Source organism: Ranitomeya variabilis, chromosome 1, assembly GCF_051348905.1.
Source record: "Ranitomeya variabilis isolate aRanVar5 chromosome 1, aRanVar5.hap1, whole genome shotgun sequence".
Taxonomy (NCBI): domain Eukaryota; kingdom Metazoa; phylum Chordata; class Amphibia; order Anura; family Dendrobatidae; genus Ranitomeya; species Ranitomeya variabilis.
This window is the reverse complement of record NC_135232.1, coordinates 226982119-226999398: the sequence shown is the minus strand read 5'-3', so window position 1 is coordinate 226999398 and position 17280 is coordinate 226982119. Positions and strand designations below refer to the sequence as shown.

The window sequence follows — 17280 nt, the reverse complement described above, 5'->3', positions numbered from 1 at the left end:
TCTAAATATGTCAACACTACTATGCCTCGGGAGTGCAGAATGGACACCACGTTAGACATGACCTTTGTGAACACCCTGGGGGCGGAGGCCAGCCCGAAGGGTAAAGCCGTGAACTGGAAGTGTAAGTTGTCTATGGCAAACCGGAGAAACCTTTGATGAGCAGGAAAAATGGGAATATGCAGGTAGGCATCCTGAATGTCTACCGAGGCCAAGAACTCCCCCTTTTCCATTGACGCAATGACTGACCGGAGAGATTCCATTCGAAAGTGACAAATTTTGACAAACCTGTTTAAGTGTTTGAGATCTAGAATGGGCCTCACTGATCCGTCCTTTTTGGGTACTATAAATAGGTTGGAATAGAACCCCTGAAATCTCTCTTCCCTTGGAACAGGAGTGATGACCCCGCGGAGACGAAGGGAATCTATAGAATTGAACAGGGCTTGACGCCGGGACTCGGACCCGGGAAGACGGGATGGGAGGAACCGTTGTGGGGGTTGGCAAACCAGCTCTATTTTGTACCCTGTGGACACGAGCTCTCCCACCCACTTGTCGTGAATTGACTGGAGCCAGACCTGGTGAAACAAAAGAAGGCGCCCACCTACTCTGTCGGTGGCAATCCGAGGATGCCTCCAGTCACTTGGCTGAGAACCTTTGAGCCCTGGACCCCTGGATCTAGGCGGCTGGGAACGTATTCTTCCCCCCTGGTTGGCTCTATAGGAGATCCGATTGTCTCTATCCAGATTGGGTCGAACCTGCGTAGCAGAACCTGACGTTGGGGTCCATCAGGTATTGCGAAAGGGCTTGAAACGGGCCTGAAATTGAGTCTCTAAATTAAGGGACCCCTCTGAATCATAGTGTGAACCGAGTTCCCCGCTTTCCGCTGGGGAAGGAGAGCGAGAGGCGGAACTCCAGGATGCTGATGCACCTGATGGCCCGGGAGACGTTGTGAGATTTCGCTTCCCCCGCGTCTGCCTAGTGTGAGCGCGGCCCCTGCAGGCAGGAGGCCCTGAGAATCCGAAACTCTAAGACAGATGAACTGCTGTCTCGGACCCCAGCCGGAGCCTGAAGGGACTTGATTGCTTTGGTTAGGGATGCCATGGATTGTGATAATGACATGACCCATTCAGGTGGAACCACCCCAGTTTCTGCCAGAGGGGCAGGAGTAACCGCTGGGGAGATTGCTGGGGAACTAGCAGGGGGGGGCTCCTGAGCGCGTTCAGAGTCACAGGCCTCACAGAGACGATTGCTCTGGGCATGCGGGAAGGCAGAATGACAGGCTACACAGACAGTATATAGGACCGTGTGAGGTTTGATCCTTCTAGACATAGTGTTCCGTAAATGCTCTACCCAGGGCCTTAGACTGGGAAAAACGTAATGCTTCTGCTGTCAGGCTGGAGGGAGAAGCACTTACCCCAGTCCTGTGTCCCCCGCATACAGTGTAGAACCGACACCCAAAGAAGAGTAAATGCGCCACCTTTATCCTTAACTGCCCTCGGGGGGGGGGGAGGAACCGCCTAGATTGCAGCGCTGATGCGGCCTGGACCAGGCCAAAGCCGGGACTTTGATTTTTCCCCAGCGAGGAGAGGAGGGGGTGGACCGGAAGAAGTCGCACCGGAGGTGACGGGGCCTCACAGCGCGGTCTCGGAAGCCGGACCTGCTTGACCTAGAAGAAGTGTACCCGGAGAGCTAGACCGCGGCACCGGGCCTCTGCAGCGCTGACAGGCGCCGGCGAACGGAAGCGTCGGCGAACAAAAGCGCCGACCGGAGCTCTGGGGGACTGCGGCGCCGCTATTAACCCGGCGCCAGCCGGCACAAGAACGCCCAAACCTGCCTAAAAGGTAAACTAAGGCCTTTGCTGCTTCAGGAGCCCCCTTCTTAGCTTTCCCCCCTTTTACAAGCTGAACCCTCTGCGAGAAGAGGACCAGTGGAAGTTTTTTTTGTTTGTTTTTTTTTTAACTAGCAGGGGGAGCGGAAAATCCATGACGGTGCAGGAACCCATGCTCCATTTTCCGCTCTGGGATAAGGAGAGGGACCGTCCACCACCCCTCTATCACCACAGCCGAAACATAGGTGTAGAAAAACACAGGGGGTCACACCGACATCTAAGGGCACCTGTACAGCCTATGGTCTAAAATACCTTAGGGTGGTCAGGGCCAAGTCCGGCGCGCAATCCCACATCGCAGGAAAGGATACGTGGAGGATTCTCGCACGTGCCTGCCCATTGCTGGTTTGGGGAGATCAGGCCCTCAAAAGGGTCCGTTGCCACCTCTCAATCCTCATGAAGTGAAATAAGGGTCCATAGGATCCGGAACCCAGAGGTGTGCCTCCTTCAGACACTAAGCATGAACTGGATTCTCTGGTAGCCAGTGTCGGGGTGTATACGACGGAGGAGGAGCTAAACTTTTTTTATGTTTACTTAGTGTCAGCCTCCTGGCGGCAGAAGCATACACCCACTGTCCTGTGTCCCCAATGAGGCGAAGGAGAAATGATCTTTTTGCCTGAAAATTTTTATTTTCACAAGGGTAACTGTTGTGAATTCCGTTCTCGGAGTCCCTCCTGTGGTCATGAATGGTACTTTGGTTGGTTCTGCTCTTGGACTCCCTCTGGTGGCTTCGAGCGGAACTGCTGGTCACTGAGGTTGGCTTTATCAGCTGCTCTCGTTTATTGCTATGCTGCTTCCCTATTTAACTCCACTCAGATCGTTACTTCATGCCAGCTGTCATTGTTTCAGTATTGGTTCAGATCTCTCTTGGACTTCTCTGAGGACCTGTCTACTCCAGCAGAAGCTAAGTCTTTGCTAGTTCATTTGTTGTTACTGCTAATTTCTAGTCCAGCTTGCTATCACGATATTCCCTTGCTAGCTGGAAGCTCTGGGGTGCAGAGTGGCACCTCCACACCGTGAGTCGGTGTGGGGAGTCTTTTTGCTTACTCTGCGTGTTTTTTTGTAGTCTTTTGTGCTGACCGCATAGTTCCCTTTTCTATCCTCTGACTATTTAGTGAAATCTGGCCTCCTTTGCTAAAACCTGTTTCATTCCTGTGTTTGTGACTTTCCTCTTAACTCACAGTCAATATATGTGGGGGTCTGCCTTTACCTTTGGGGAATTTCTCTGAGGCAAGGTAAGGCTTCTATTTCTATCTTTAGGTGTAGTTAGCTCTTAGGCTGTGAAGAGGCGTCTAGGGAGAGTTAGGTATGCTCCACGGCTATTTCTAGTGTGTGTGATAGGAGTAGGGTTTGCGGTCAGCAGAGTTCCCACTTACCCAGAGCTAGTCCCGATTTTGAATTTACTCATCAGGTCATTCCGGGTGCTCCTAACCACCAGGTCCATAACAGGTAACAGGAGAAGTTAGACCACAAAAGTTGTTGTGCAATTTCTCCTGAGTACGTCGATACCCCATATGTGGGGGTAAACCACTGTTTGGGCGCACCGCAAGGAGTGCCGTTTTACTTTTTCAATGTAGAATTGGCTGGAATTGAGATCGGACACCATGTCGCGTTTGGAGAGGCCCTGATGTGCCTAAACATTAGAAACCCCCCACAAGTGACCCCATTTTGGAAACTAGACCCCTTAAGGAACTTATCTAGATGTGTGGTGAGCACTTTAAACCCCCAAGTGCTTCACAGACGTTTATAAAGTAGAGCCGTGAAAATAAAAAAATCCTTTTTTTTTCCTCAAAAATGATTTTTTAGCCTGCAATTTTTTATTTTCTCAAAGGTAACAGCAGACATTGGACCACAAAATCTATGGACCAGTTTGTCCTGAGTATGCTGATACCCCATATGTGGGGGGGGGGGCACTGTTTGGGCACCCATCGGGGCTCGGAAAGGAAGGAGCGCCGCTTGGAATGCAGACTTTGATGGGATGGTCTGCCGGCGTCATGTTGCATTTGCAGAGCTCCTGATGTACCTAAACAGTAGAAACCCCCCACAAGTGACCCCATTTTGGAAACTAGACCCCCCAAAGAGCTTATCTAGATGTGTGGTGAGCACTTTGAACCCCCAACTGCTTCACTGAAGTTTATAATGTAGAGCCATGAAAATAAAAAAAATCATATTTTTTCCACAAAAATTATCTTTTCACCCCCAAATTTTTACTTTCACAAGGGTAACAGGAGAAATTGGACCCCAAAATTTATTGTGCAATTTATGCTGGGTAGGTTGATATCCCATATGTGGGGGTAAACCACTGTTTGGGCGCATGGCAGAGCTCGGAAGGGAAGGAGCGCCGTTTTGGAATGCAGACTTTGATAGAATGGTCTGCGGGCGTTATGTTGCGCTTGCAGAGCCCCTGATGTGCCTATACAGTAGAAACCCCCCACAATTGACCCCATTTTGAAAACTATACACCCCAAGGAACTTATCTAGATGTGTGGTGAGAACTTTGAATGCCCAAGTGCTTCACAGAAGTTTATAATGCAGAGTTGTGAAAATAAAAAATAAAAAATTTCCGCAAAAAAGATTTTTTAGCCCCCAAGTTTTTATTTTCACAAGGGTAACAGGAGAAATTGGACCCCAAAAGTTGTTGTCCAATTTATCCCGAGTATGCTGATGCCCCATATGCGGGGGTAAACCCCTGTTTGGGCGCACGGCAGAGCTCAGAAGGGAGGGAGCACCATTTGACTTTTTGAGCGCAAAATTGGCTGTGGCGTTTGGAGACCCCCTGATGTACCTAAACAGTGGAAACCCCCAAATTATAACTCCAACCCTAACCCCAACACACCCCTAACTCTAATCCCAACCCGATCCATAATCCTATTCACAACCCTAACCCCAAAACAACCCTAATTCCAACCATAACCCTAATCAGAATCCTAAATCCAACACAACTCTAATCCTAATCTCAACCCTAACCTCACACCTAACCCTAATCCCAATACACCCTAACCCTAATCCCAACCCTAATCCCAAACCCTAATCCCAAACGTAACCCTAATGCCAACCCTAATCCCAACTCTAACCCTAACTTTAGCCGCAACCCTAGCCCTAACTTTAGCCCCAACCCTAACCCTAAATTTAGCCCCAACCCTAACCCTAATTTTAGCCCCAACCCTAACCCTAATTTTAGCCCCAACCCTAACCCTAATTTTAGCCCCAACTCCTCTAGCGGCCGGCCGGCAGATCATGGCGCAGGAGGACCCAGGGACACCGGTAAGTATAACAGGGTCCCCGAATCCCCCTATTTCTCTGTCCTCTGATGTGCGATCATATCAGAGGACAGAGAATTACACATCGCTTTTTTTTTTTTGCGGTCGCCGGTAAACAGTAATTACCGGCGAAAAACCGAACCCCGATCATGTTCTTTGGGTTCTCGGCTACCCCTAGCAGCCGAGACCCCAAAGATCTTCCGGGTGCCTGCCGGCGGGCGCACTGCGCATGCGCCCGCCATTTTTTGGCCAGAACAAGATGGCGACGCCCATCGGGAGCCACGAGGAGCACCGGGGGAGACAGGTGAGTATCGGGGGCGATTGGGGACCCCATTTCTCTGTCCTCTGATGTGCGATTACATCAGAGGACAGAGAAATTAAATGGGAAATTGCGGGGTTTTTTTCTTCGACCGCCGGTAAACAGTTAATTACCAGCGATCGCAACCCGGGGGTCGGTGAAAAAAAACCCGAATCATGTTCTCTGGGGTCTCGGCTACCCCCGGTAACCGAGACCCCAGAGAAAATCCAACTCTGGGGGGCGCTATTCACTTTTTCCACAGCGCCGTTAATTAACGGCGCTGTGGTTTAAGTACCCTTAAGTATTCTCCATTCTTGTTTTGAACTATTAGATAAATAAGTTGAATAATAATCTTCTTACATCCAAGCAATGTGGAATACTAATCTAGTCTGTAACCTAAGGAATGGATGGGTCTTTAGTTTGGGTTTGTAGAAATTTTGATTTTCAGAATGGCTTCTTATGAAATTTTTAAATATTGATATAAATGAAAATGTACATCCTTTACACCTACTGCTGCATTTTCATAGAAATTAAAGGGGTGTTGCCAGAACAAAATTTTAATCAATAGATCTTGGAAGAATAATAATTTCCACAATTGGATGTGTTTAAATAAAATGTTCCTGTGCTGAGATAAATCTTATAAATGTGCCCCTGCTGTGTACTGTGTAATGACAAACATTACAGCAGGAGGTCACAGCTGATTCTTTAAGCTGAAACATTTTTTAAAAGCAGGCAGGGAAATGCTTTATCTTACAAAGAGAATCAGCTGCGATCCCATGCTATGTCTGTATACTCTCTTATCAGGAGCTGTGGTATGATCAGACCATGTCCCTGTACGGTCAGACACAACCATTACACAGTACACAGCAGGGGCACATTTATAAGATTATCTCAGCACAGGAACAATTTTTTAGACATCTAGTTGTTGAAATTATTATTATTCCAAGATCCATTGAGTACAGCGCAGTTTTGTTGTTTAAAAAAAAAAAGCATTCAGGGCCAAACATAATCTGGAAGGAAACAACCAATTTTAGGATTGGCCACAATCCAAAGTGTTAGTTATAACAGGGAAAAAAATGCACAGAAAGTTGCCAAGGGAGCGGTACTACGGGGGATGGATAAAAAAAACACTTAAAACCCCTGTATGTGACCATTTTGTGAGAGTCGCAGTCCAGAGATAAATCTCAGTAAGGGCTCATTGAGATGAGTGTATTTTTAATCTATATGTGCTCCATTTTTAGCTAGAGCTGTAAAACGTCATTCATGTTTTGCCGTAGTAATTGTCCCTTAAATTGACTACAATTTTTACAAACTAGTCATGTCCTATTGCATGAAAATATTATATAACCTTTACCCCAATTGAAATTAACAAATTGAATTGAAATATGGATGAAAATAAGGAATGAAAATAAAACAAAATAACTAAATACTGAACAGTTAAAGGGTTGTTCTCAAGTTGTCTTTTGAGCAGCTCACCGTTTTCCAGTCTCTTTCACTCCCTTATTGCTGGGGGCACTCCTTACTGATTGACCATTCTAGTTCAGTAGCTTTGTCCTACTGTTGAGTTAATGTGACACATTAATAGTTCTGAAGTTTACACAGTTACAACTACAATATTACATATATTGAGGGGCAAAAGAGTCTCATAGCCCATGTAGCATATAACAGCCCACGTAATATATGGCACAGCCACGTAGTATATAGCACAGCCACGTAGTATATAGCACAGCCCATATAGTATATAGCACAGCCACGTAGCATATAACACAGCCCATGCAGTATATAGCACAGCTACGTAGTATATAACACAGCCACGTAGTATATTGCACAGCCACGTAGTATATTGCACAGCCCACGTAGTATATAGCACAGCCCATGTAGTATATAGCACAGCCCGCACAGTACATAACACAGCCCACGTAGTATATAGCACAGCCCACGCAGTGTATAAGACAGCCTACGCCGTATATAACAGCCCACGCAATATATAACACAGCCCACGTAGTATATAACAAAGCCATGTACTGTAGTTTATAGCACAGCCCACGTAGTATATAACACAGCCCACGCAGTATATGACACAGCCCACGCAGTATATAACACAACCCACGCAGTATATAACACAGCCCACGTAGTATATAACACAGCCCACGTACTATATAGCAATGTGGGCACCATATCCCTGTTAAAAAAAAAAATAATGAAAATAAAAAATATTTATATACTCACCTTCCGGCGGATCCAGGATCCAGTTCAGGCCTTTAGCGATGCTCCTCGCTACGCTCCGTTCCCAGTAATGCTTTGCGGCAATAACCGGTGATGTAGCGGTCTCGCGAGACCGCTATGTCATCTGGGGTCATTGCTGCAATGCATTCTTGGGACCGGAGTGTCGTGAGGAGTGGGAAAGGCTGCCGAGCATGCCGGAAGGTGAGAATATAATGATTTTTTTTTTATTATTATTATTATTTTTAACATTATAGGTTTTTACTATTGATGCTGCATAGGCAGTATCAATAGTAAAAAGTTGGTCACACTTACAGGGTTAATGGCAGCGTTAATGGACTGCGTTATGCCACGGTGTAACGCAGTCCATTTAACTGCTAAAACGCTATGTGCCCAGCTGGCCGCGACCAATCAGCGACGCGGGATTTCCATGACAGACAAACAGACGGAAGTAGACCTTAGACAATTATATATATAGATGGAGGACTATGTGGTGCCCATAATATGGAGGACTATGAGGTGCCCATAATACTGTATGGAAGACTGCACTGTGCGCTGCGAGGGTTCACCGGTTTCTGAGCTATTCTAGAATTTACATTAGATATCACTCATGTAATGTAAGAAGTAAGTGAAATTGGCATTGTACTATACCTATATTTCTTATCTGTGCATCATGAATCGTGGTATGTGTAAATGGGCCTACTGAGACTCTTTTGCCCGGGGCCCATGAAACTGCACACAAAAGCCGCACAAACCCTGCAGAGTAGGCTGTCAATTTAAAGTGCCAGGGAGTGATTAGAGCCGCACTCACTGTACAGTGAGCAGTGACTGCAACTGCTCCTTATACACCCCTATGACAAAAAGTGATCGACTACAGGGAGGATATAAGCTCATTTTTTTTCTCTATAGCCATTCTTCCAGTAAGCAAAACAGACATGATTTTAATGCTATTTACCTGCTTATTAACCTTATATATGCAGGTAAATAGCGTTTCCCGGCATTACAGGTTCCCTTTAAAAATAAAAAATGCAATATGAATGTTGCAGTGCCAAGAGTTTAAGTATATTGAAGCTGAGATGCATTGTTTTTTTCCATGGTCTTTTTTTTTCCAGTGAGGCAAAAGACTATCATTAATTCGGAAAATAGCGGTGAGTCACAGTTTCCTCTGTTATTACCACCATTTGAGACTGAAATCACATACAACGAGAGGATGAAAACTATTTCTGACACAGAGCGGCTTTTTGATGAGTTAACAGAAGAGAAAAAACAGGTATTGTTCTAAGTATATTATGAATTTTCTCTATTTTCCGGGGTATTTATTTAAGTGGTATTTACAGGGGCTGTCCAGTAAGGTATATATTTATGACCTATCCATATGTGTCGGACCCCACCGGTCTGATATTGATGATTTACCTGACATGACAACGTCTTTTAATAACTTGCTACATTGATAACTACAACAATGGCAATATATCTACATGGGATTATTTTTTGCATTTTAAGTGGATTTTTAATTGGATGAAATAGATTTGTTTTCCTTTTTTTTTTTTTTTTTTTTACACACTTAATGTATTTTAGTCCCATTACTCCTTTATTGAAGTGTATTATTATTGTCAGTGATGAACTTTCAAACAACTCAATAATAGGCACGTGCGCATGTCAAACTTGTTGGTCTTTATTAGCCTGGGGCTGCCATAGCAAAGCATTGGCACAAATAGGACTCCGATGTGATGGCAAAGGAAGTTCTCTTTCTATATTAACCTCTTAAATGCTTCATTGTGTTTTGAGCTTGCAGTACAGGTCCTTCTCAAAAAATTAGCATATAGTGTTAAATTTCATTATTTACCATAATGTAATGATTACAATTAAACTTTCATATATTATAGATTCATTATCCACCAACTGAAATTTGTCAGGTCTTTTATTGTTTTAATACTGATGATTTTGGCATACAACTCCTGATAACCCAAAAAACCTGTCTCAATAAATTAGCATATTTCACCCGTCCAATCAAATAAAAGTGTTTTTTAATAACAAACAAAAAAACCATCAAATAATAATGTTCAGTTATGCACTCAATACTTGGTCGGGAATCCTTTGGCAGAAATGACTGCTTCAATGCGGCGTGGCATGGAGGCAATCAGCCTGTGACACTGCTGAGATGTTATGGAGGCCCAGGATGCTTCAATAGCGGCCTTAAGCTCATCCAGAGTGTTGGGTCTTGCGTCTCTCAACTTTCTCTTCACAATATCCCACAGATTCTCTATGGGGTTCAGGTCAGGAGAGTTGGCAGGCCAATTGAGCACAGTAATACCATGGTCAGTAAACCATTTACCAGTGGTTTTGGCACTGTGAGCAGGTGCCAGGTCGTGCTGAAAAATGAAATCTTCATCTCCATAAAGCATTTCAGCCGATGGAAGCATGAAGTGCTCCAAAATCTCCTGATAGCTAGCTGCATTGACCCTGCCCTTGATGAAACACAGTGGACCAACACCAGCAGCTGACATGGCACCCCACACCATCACTGACTGTGGGTACTTGACACTGGACTTCAGGCATTTTGGCATTTCCTTCTCCCCAGTCTTCCTCCAGACTTTGGCACCTTGATTTCCGAATGACATGCAAAATTTGCTTTCATCAGAAAAAAGTACTTGGGACCACTTAGCAACAGTCCAGTGCTGCTTCTCTGTAGCCCAGGTCAGGCGCTTCTGCCGCTGTTTATGGTTCAAAAGTGGCTTTACCTGGGGAATGCGGCACCTGTAGCCCATTTCCTGCACACGCCTGTGCACGGTGGCTCTGGATGTTTCCACACCAGACTCAGTCCACTGCTTCCTCAGGTTCCCCAAGGTCTGGAATCGGTCCTTCTCCACAATCTTCCTCAGGGTCCGGTCACCTCTTCTCGTTGTACAGCGTTTTCTGCCACATTGTTTCCTTCCAACAGACTTACCATTGAGGTGCCTTGATACAGCACTCTGGGAACAGCCTATTTGTTGAGAAATTTCTTTCTGGGTCTTACCCTCTTGCTTGAGGGTGTCAATGATGGCCTTCTTGACATCTGTCAGGTCGCTAGTCTTACCCATGATGGGGGTTTTGAGTAATGAACCAGGCAGGGAGTTTTTAAAAGCCTCAGGTATCTTTTGCATGTGTTTAGAGTTAATTAGTTGATTCAGAAGATTAGGGTAATAGGTCATTTAGAGAACCTTTTCTTGATATGCTAATTTATTGAGACAGGTTTTTTGGGTTATCAGGAGTTGTATGCCAAAATCATCAGTATTAAAACAATAAAAGACCTGACAAATTTCAGTTGGTGGATAGTGAATCTATAATATATGAAAGTTTAATTGTAATCATTACATTATGGTAAATAATGAAATTTAACACTATATGCTAATTTTTTGAGAAGGACCTGTATATACAGTGCCTTGAAAAATTATTCATACCCCGTGAACTTTTCCACATTTATTCACGTTTCACCCCCTTTAATGTATTTTATTGGGATTTTATGTGCTATACCAATACTACATAGCAAGTATCTGTGAAGTGTGAAGGAAATCATACATGGTTTTCTAAATATTTTAAAAACATAAATCTGAAAATTGTGATGTGCATTTGTTTTTTCCCCTCCTGAGTCAATACTTTTGTCAAGGTGAAAATATATTTCTTATATATCTTTTTGTACTTTTATACTCTTATACTGTGAAACAATAAGTTTTTCCTATCTGCTAGCTAATGCATATGTAATTGTATTTAAAGATGGCTACCAGTGTTCAGTTTCGTTTCCCTTTAGTGTCTGGAGGCATAACTTTCATTTCTTCAGAAACGAAAGTTAAGGAATGTGAAGAAAAGGAGGATCCACCAGAAGATGTCAGAACAAATCAGAAAGACTGAATGCTAGCTTAAACCCCGCCTAATGCACGCCTTCCCCTAACACTCAATATAGTATTGTGTATTTTAGAATAAAGCCAGTTGGTGTGACCGCTGCAGACATGTGTGGATGCACGGGGCATTAACTAAGTTTGAACCAGCTACCTGTCTGATTTATTCTTATCCGGTACCAGATGCCCTGCACACATATTAATTTGGAATGACTGGTGAAGGAAGGGTATATTGTCGTTTTACGACCCCGACACTTTTCTAGGACCACTTTTTCCTGCAATTACTGTTGCATGTCTTTTGGGGTATGTCTCTACCAGCTTTGCAACTATAGCTGGAATTTGTGCCCATTCTTCTTTTCAACTAGCGCTAGCTCAGTGAGATTGGATGGAGAGCGTCTGTGAACAGCAAGTTTCAAGTCTTGCCACAGATTATCAATTGGATTCAGGTCTGGGCTGGGCCATTCACACACAGGAATATGCTTTGATCTAAACCATTCCATTTTAGCTCTGGAAATATGTTTAGGGTCTCTGTCCAGTCTTAAGTCTTTTGCAACCTTTAACAGGTTTTCCTCCAGGATTGCCCTGTATTTATCTCCATCCATCTTCCCATCCACTCTGACCAGTGTCTCTGTCCCTGCTGAAGAAAAGCATCCCCACAGCTTCATGGTGCCACCACCTTGTTTGACAGTGGTGATGTTTTCAGCGTGATGTGTAGTGTTAGTTTTCCACCGCACATAGCACTTTGCATTTAGCTCAAAAAGTTGTCCTTTGGTCTTATTTGACCAGAGAACCTTCCACATGCTAGCTGTGTCCCCTACATGGCTTTTTGTAAACTGCACATGGGACTTCTTATAGCTTGCTGTCAAAATGGCTTTCTTCTTGCTACTCTTCCATTAAGGCCAGATTTGTGAAGTATACAACAAATAGTTATCCAGTGGACAGATTCTCCCACCTGAGCTGAGGATCTCTGCAGCTCCTCCAGAGTGACCATGGGCCTCTTAGCTGCTTCATTCATTCGTGAAACACATGTCAAGTCAATTTTACCTTGGCTGCCATGATGTATACTATTATTTCCTTACATTGATCAATTTTTTTTTTTTCACTTCAATAGAGTTTTCTCTTGCCATGCCATTCTTACTTTAATTGTGCACAAGTCATTATGACTTGATTAAATATTTTCTATTTCTACTTTGATTATTAACTACAGGAGTTTTTCTTCCTTTCGGTTCACCCACCAACACTTGATCATTACCATTATGAACTTTTTTGTTTTTTTCCAATAAGTTATTTATTATTTTGATACATTTTTCCCTGTCCTGCACTTTATCATTATTGGTCTCTGCTTCTCTTATTAATGCTCTCCTTCTTGTAATGTCTGTTTAGTTGGACAACTATCCCTTGGTAGGTTTGCAGTTGTGTCATACTCTTTCCATTTTGGGATGATGGATTGCACAATGCTCAGTGAGGTGTTCAGAGCTTGAGCAATTTTTTTAGAACCTAACCTTGTTTTACTGTTCACAACAACTTTATCCCTTACCTGTCTGGTGTGTTTCTTAGTTTTCATGATGCTGTTTGATCCATAATGTTTTCAAACAAACATATCAGCTGTTCACAAAACAGCTGTAGTTATACTGACAAGTAGTTACACAAAGGTGGGCTCAATTTAGTAATTATATGACTTTTGAAGGCAATTGGGTACTCAATATTTTATTTAGGAGTATCAGACTACAGGGAGCTGAATAAAAATGCAGGTTACAATTTTCAGATTTATATTTTTAAAATAATTAGAAAACGATATCATTTCCTTTACACTTCAAGTACTTGCTACTTTGTGTTGGTATATCATATAAAATCCCAATAAAATACATTTTAAGTATGTGGGTGTAATGTGAAAAAATATGGAAAAGTTCACAGGGTATGAATACTTTTTCAAGGCACTAGCTTGATGGTGATGATACGGGCCTCATTATGGCATATCCGTATGTGAGAACTAGTGGCTCACCATCACATACTTTAAAGGGGTATTAGAAGTTGCCTTTTGTGAAGCTTAAAGATATGGAGTTTTCCTACCTCCTTGTTGCTTGGGGAGGTGGGCACTCCTCATTGAGTGACAGCTCTGGTCGGAAGCTCAATTTTGCTAAATTTAATGCTCTGGACACTTCCGATGCTGGATGCCGGTGAAGGGAGTTGAAAATGGTTAAATGTCTATTAAATGTCTATAGAAAACATAGCTTTGTATATTTTGATTTTTATGACCATGTGCAATGATCATTAGTTTTTCTGACACGTGGAAGTGCATCTGCCAACAGATTGAAGCTGCCCTTAGTAGAATGCCAGGGTCTGGCCGTAGACTGAGCCTGAAGATGAGAGCCACAAAGGTAGTTTTCTACTCATTTGTTTTATTATCTTCCTTCTTTCTTTCCTTCCTGATGTCTGTAGAATATGAGATGCTGCAGCGTTTTGTCTTTTTAATTGTATGAGGAGGCCCATAAATAAGTCAGGACTGTCCTGAGATTAACGTTTCCTAATAATTATAGAAGGGACACAATTTTTCATAATAGGTGAAAAGCCAGATGAAAGCCCTTCCTTAAATAGTTAATATTATTTTATCAGCTGATGCGATAAATTTTATGTGTACCTATATTTTGGATGAATTCACACTTTGCGTATATCCGTTGTGAATTCTGCACTGCATATCCAGACAAAAACAAGCATGCTGATCTGCAAATCTACAGCATGTCAATACTGTTAAAAATGTTTTGGGAAAATGTGCGGCTAAATCTGTACATGTGGTATTTAGTCACGATTCACCATGGTAAAATTCCACCACGTGTGGGCTTAGTGCAGTTATTTCAATCATTGTGCTGGATCTGATTTTCATTAGTGTTTTGTTCATATGTCTGTTTTTACCATCAGTGTTTCATCAGTTTTTCTTTTATGGAAAAAAAAAAAATATCCAAGTTTCTACCCGTCAAACAATAAAAATGGAACAGCACATGTATGGCTCTATGGTCCATTTTTGTTCACAAAAAAATTAATTTGAGTTGTCTGTAAAAAATCATGTGAACAGCTCTACGGACTCTAAGGGTATGTTTCCACGGTCAGTAAATGCTGCTTGTTTGACGCTGCAGCGTCAAACAAGCAGCGTCCAGATGTTCCAGCATAGTGGAGGGGATTTTATGAAATCCCGTCTCCACTATGCGTGGAAACCCGCACGCGGCGGCCCTGCGACTACGGACATGCTGCGCGTCTTTTCAGAACGCAGCATGTCCGTACACCTTGCGGGGACGCAGCGTCCCCGCAAGGCATATCACAGGGCCCTATGGCGAGGGGTGCGATGATCCCGGATGTGTACTGTACACATCCGGCACCATCGCGTCCCATTAAGGGGGCGGGGCTTAGCGCCGAGCGGCTTCGCCGCTGCGGCGAACCCGCCGGCAAGCCGTACCGTGGAGCCATACCCTTATGGGTACTTGTTCTTTACTTGAAAAATACATAAAACATGTATGAAAATTAATAATTGTATAGGCTTTGGTTTTCCTTCATTATATAATCCTGAATCATGTGGATGGAAATAAAGGTTCAAATTTTATCCTCCAACCATCTGGGTGTGTACTACAGAACTGCAGTGGGCATGGCCTTATTTTCATTGGCCATCATCAGGGAAAAAGCAGACGCCCACAGAGAAGTTCCTGTTATATACGCCCAGTTGGTCGAATAGAAAATTTACACCTCTAATTCTGGGGTGAGGGACTAATTTTGGAACGGAGAGCACTGAAGAACAAAAAAAACTGATCCAAAATCAGTGGAGCAGCATAAATTGGAGGCTCTTCCCAACTTTAATCGAAAAAATCCAGTTAAAGGTCCTCTTCATTTAAGCTATAAGAAAAACAAAACACAAGGCACACACCATAGGGTTTTATAGGTGGAATCGAATAATACACAGTGTAAAGGTGTCTTCAATCTAATGCAGATATTTTCTTTTGACCCTGTTTAGGTTTGTGCGAGCTACTATCCTGATTCTTTTTCTTATATCTGTTTCTTTTAGGAAAATTTGGAAGATCGTTTAGAAAAGGTCAATCGAGAACTGGGTTCAATTCGAATGACTCTGAAGAAATACCACGTGCTCCCATCATCAGCAAATATGTAATACTTGTAGAAATCCCCCCAGCTGGCACTTTGCACTAATACACATATTTATGCACTGACCAATGCTAATAGCTGAAAGCCTGAAGGCAATGACCTCCGAAAACTTTTACTGCTTTAATAATGTTTCTATTTCACGCAGGCTCTTTTTATTGTACACATATTTTTTATGACACAGACTATAAATTTTATACTTTAGTATCAAAATGGCCAAATTTTAGAGCAGATGCTACAGAGTATGTAGACGATATAGGTCTAGATTTTACTAGGCAACTTGTGTACCTCCCGTAGCTTTTCTAGTGTAATATTTTTAGTATGTTCATCCTGGCGTAAACCTTATCAGTGCTTCCAGACTTATGTTTTGCTAAATCCAAATCTTGTGAAACAGATTTTTCCATATGAAGTATTCACTTACAAATGTATTATATTTGCCTGTTTTGTAAAGACCTTCAACGCTGTGCTGGGCAATGCCTTACAGGCCTCCCATGTGTTCTTTCAATTTACCTCTTGGATCCTTGGTGAAACAGGAAACCCAGTAATGTGACACTTTTTGGAGCACAGCACAATGCAGCAATAAATGTTTTTAAAATGTGTGTCTTCTCTTTTTGCTAGATGTGATATCAAGGCTATGTGGTACACTAAGACATGAGAATTAGTTACAACCCCCCAACAGCCCTGACTAACTATAGACACTTTTTTTTCCTGAACAAGGACTGGTGACTGGCAGAAAAGAGGAGATATTAAAATTGGATATATGCTTAAAAGGGTTATTCCCTTTCAGATCATTTTTGGCCCCAGCTGAAGTTTGTTAAAAAAAAAAAATATATATATATATATATATAATAAACCACATTGTACTCCCCTTCCCAAGGTCCGCCGGTGAGTCGTGAGTCTCCACTGCCGCTCCTAGTGTCTGGCATCGGCTGTGGCGCTGACATTACATTGACTGCATGGCAGGCAATTAGTAAGCTCAGCGGCTCTGCCCGTGTAGTTGGAATGCCCTCTTTAAAGCTATGGAGCGCAGATTGGCTGCCGCACCATCGACATGACATCAAAATTGCAGCCCATGCCAGACACCAGGAGCAGTGGTGGATCTTTACCGTCAAGCCCGAGAAAGACGAGTACAGCGCGGTATGTTGTTTTGTTTTTTTAAGAAACTGCAGCTGGTGGTAGGTGGGGGTGGGAAGAACATTGTCTGAGGGATGGTTCCCTTTAAAGTTTCATTCATCCACTGTACATGTCTGTGGGATATTCTTTTTTTATTTTTTTCTCCCAGACATGATACTGACCCATAGTTTAATTGATCAATACATACATCATTTTTAAAAACGAATCCATATTTCATGTCCTATTATTACCAGGTCAGACTCTGCCCTTAAAGTCTATGGGAATCTGGTTCAAGCAGATAAAACATGGAAGACAGATTTTGTACTTTACACTTTCATTTCAGTTTCATCCGTTTTTCACTGATCCACTGATAAGAGTGAATGGATAAAAAAAAAATTCCGATAGTATACCTGCTGCAGTTTTTAAAAAACTGATGAGACAATATGGATGACACATGAGAGAAAATGGTTAGTTTTATACATATGTAAA

At 43.0% G+C, this 17280-nt stretch overlaps 1 protein-coding gene across 3 annotated transcripts in view; it reads left to right on the top strand.

The window, feature by feature from the left end:
- The window catches only part of MPHOSPH9 (M-phase phosphoprotein 9), a 135724-nt gene extending 119447 nt beyond the window's left edge, over positions 1–16277 (top strand). For 2 of the 3 annotated variants that reach the window (XM_077293195.1, XM_077293194.1), the window contains 3 exons: positions 8776–8933; positions 13848–13916; positions 15587–16277. In XM_077293195.1, coding sequence (XP_077149310.1) covers positions 8776–8933; positions 13848–13916; positions 15587–15688 — 329 coding nt within the window. In that variant the 3' untranslated portion in view covers positions 15689–16277. Of the gene's footprint in view, positions 1–8775; positions 8934–13843; positions 13917–15586 lie in introns of all 3 variants that reach the window. The other variant, XR_013223417.1, reaches the window with a different exon arrangement.
- Positions 16278–17280: the final 1003 nt, after the last annotated feature.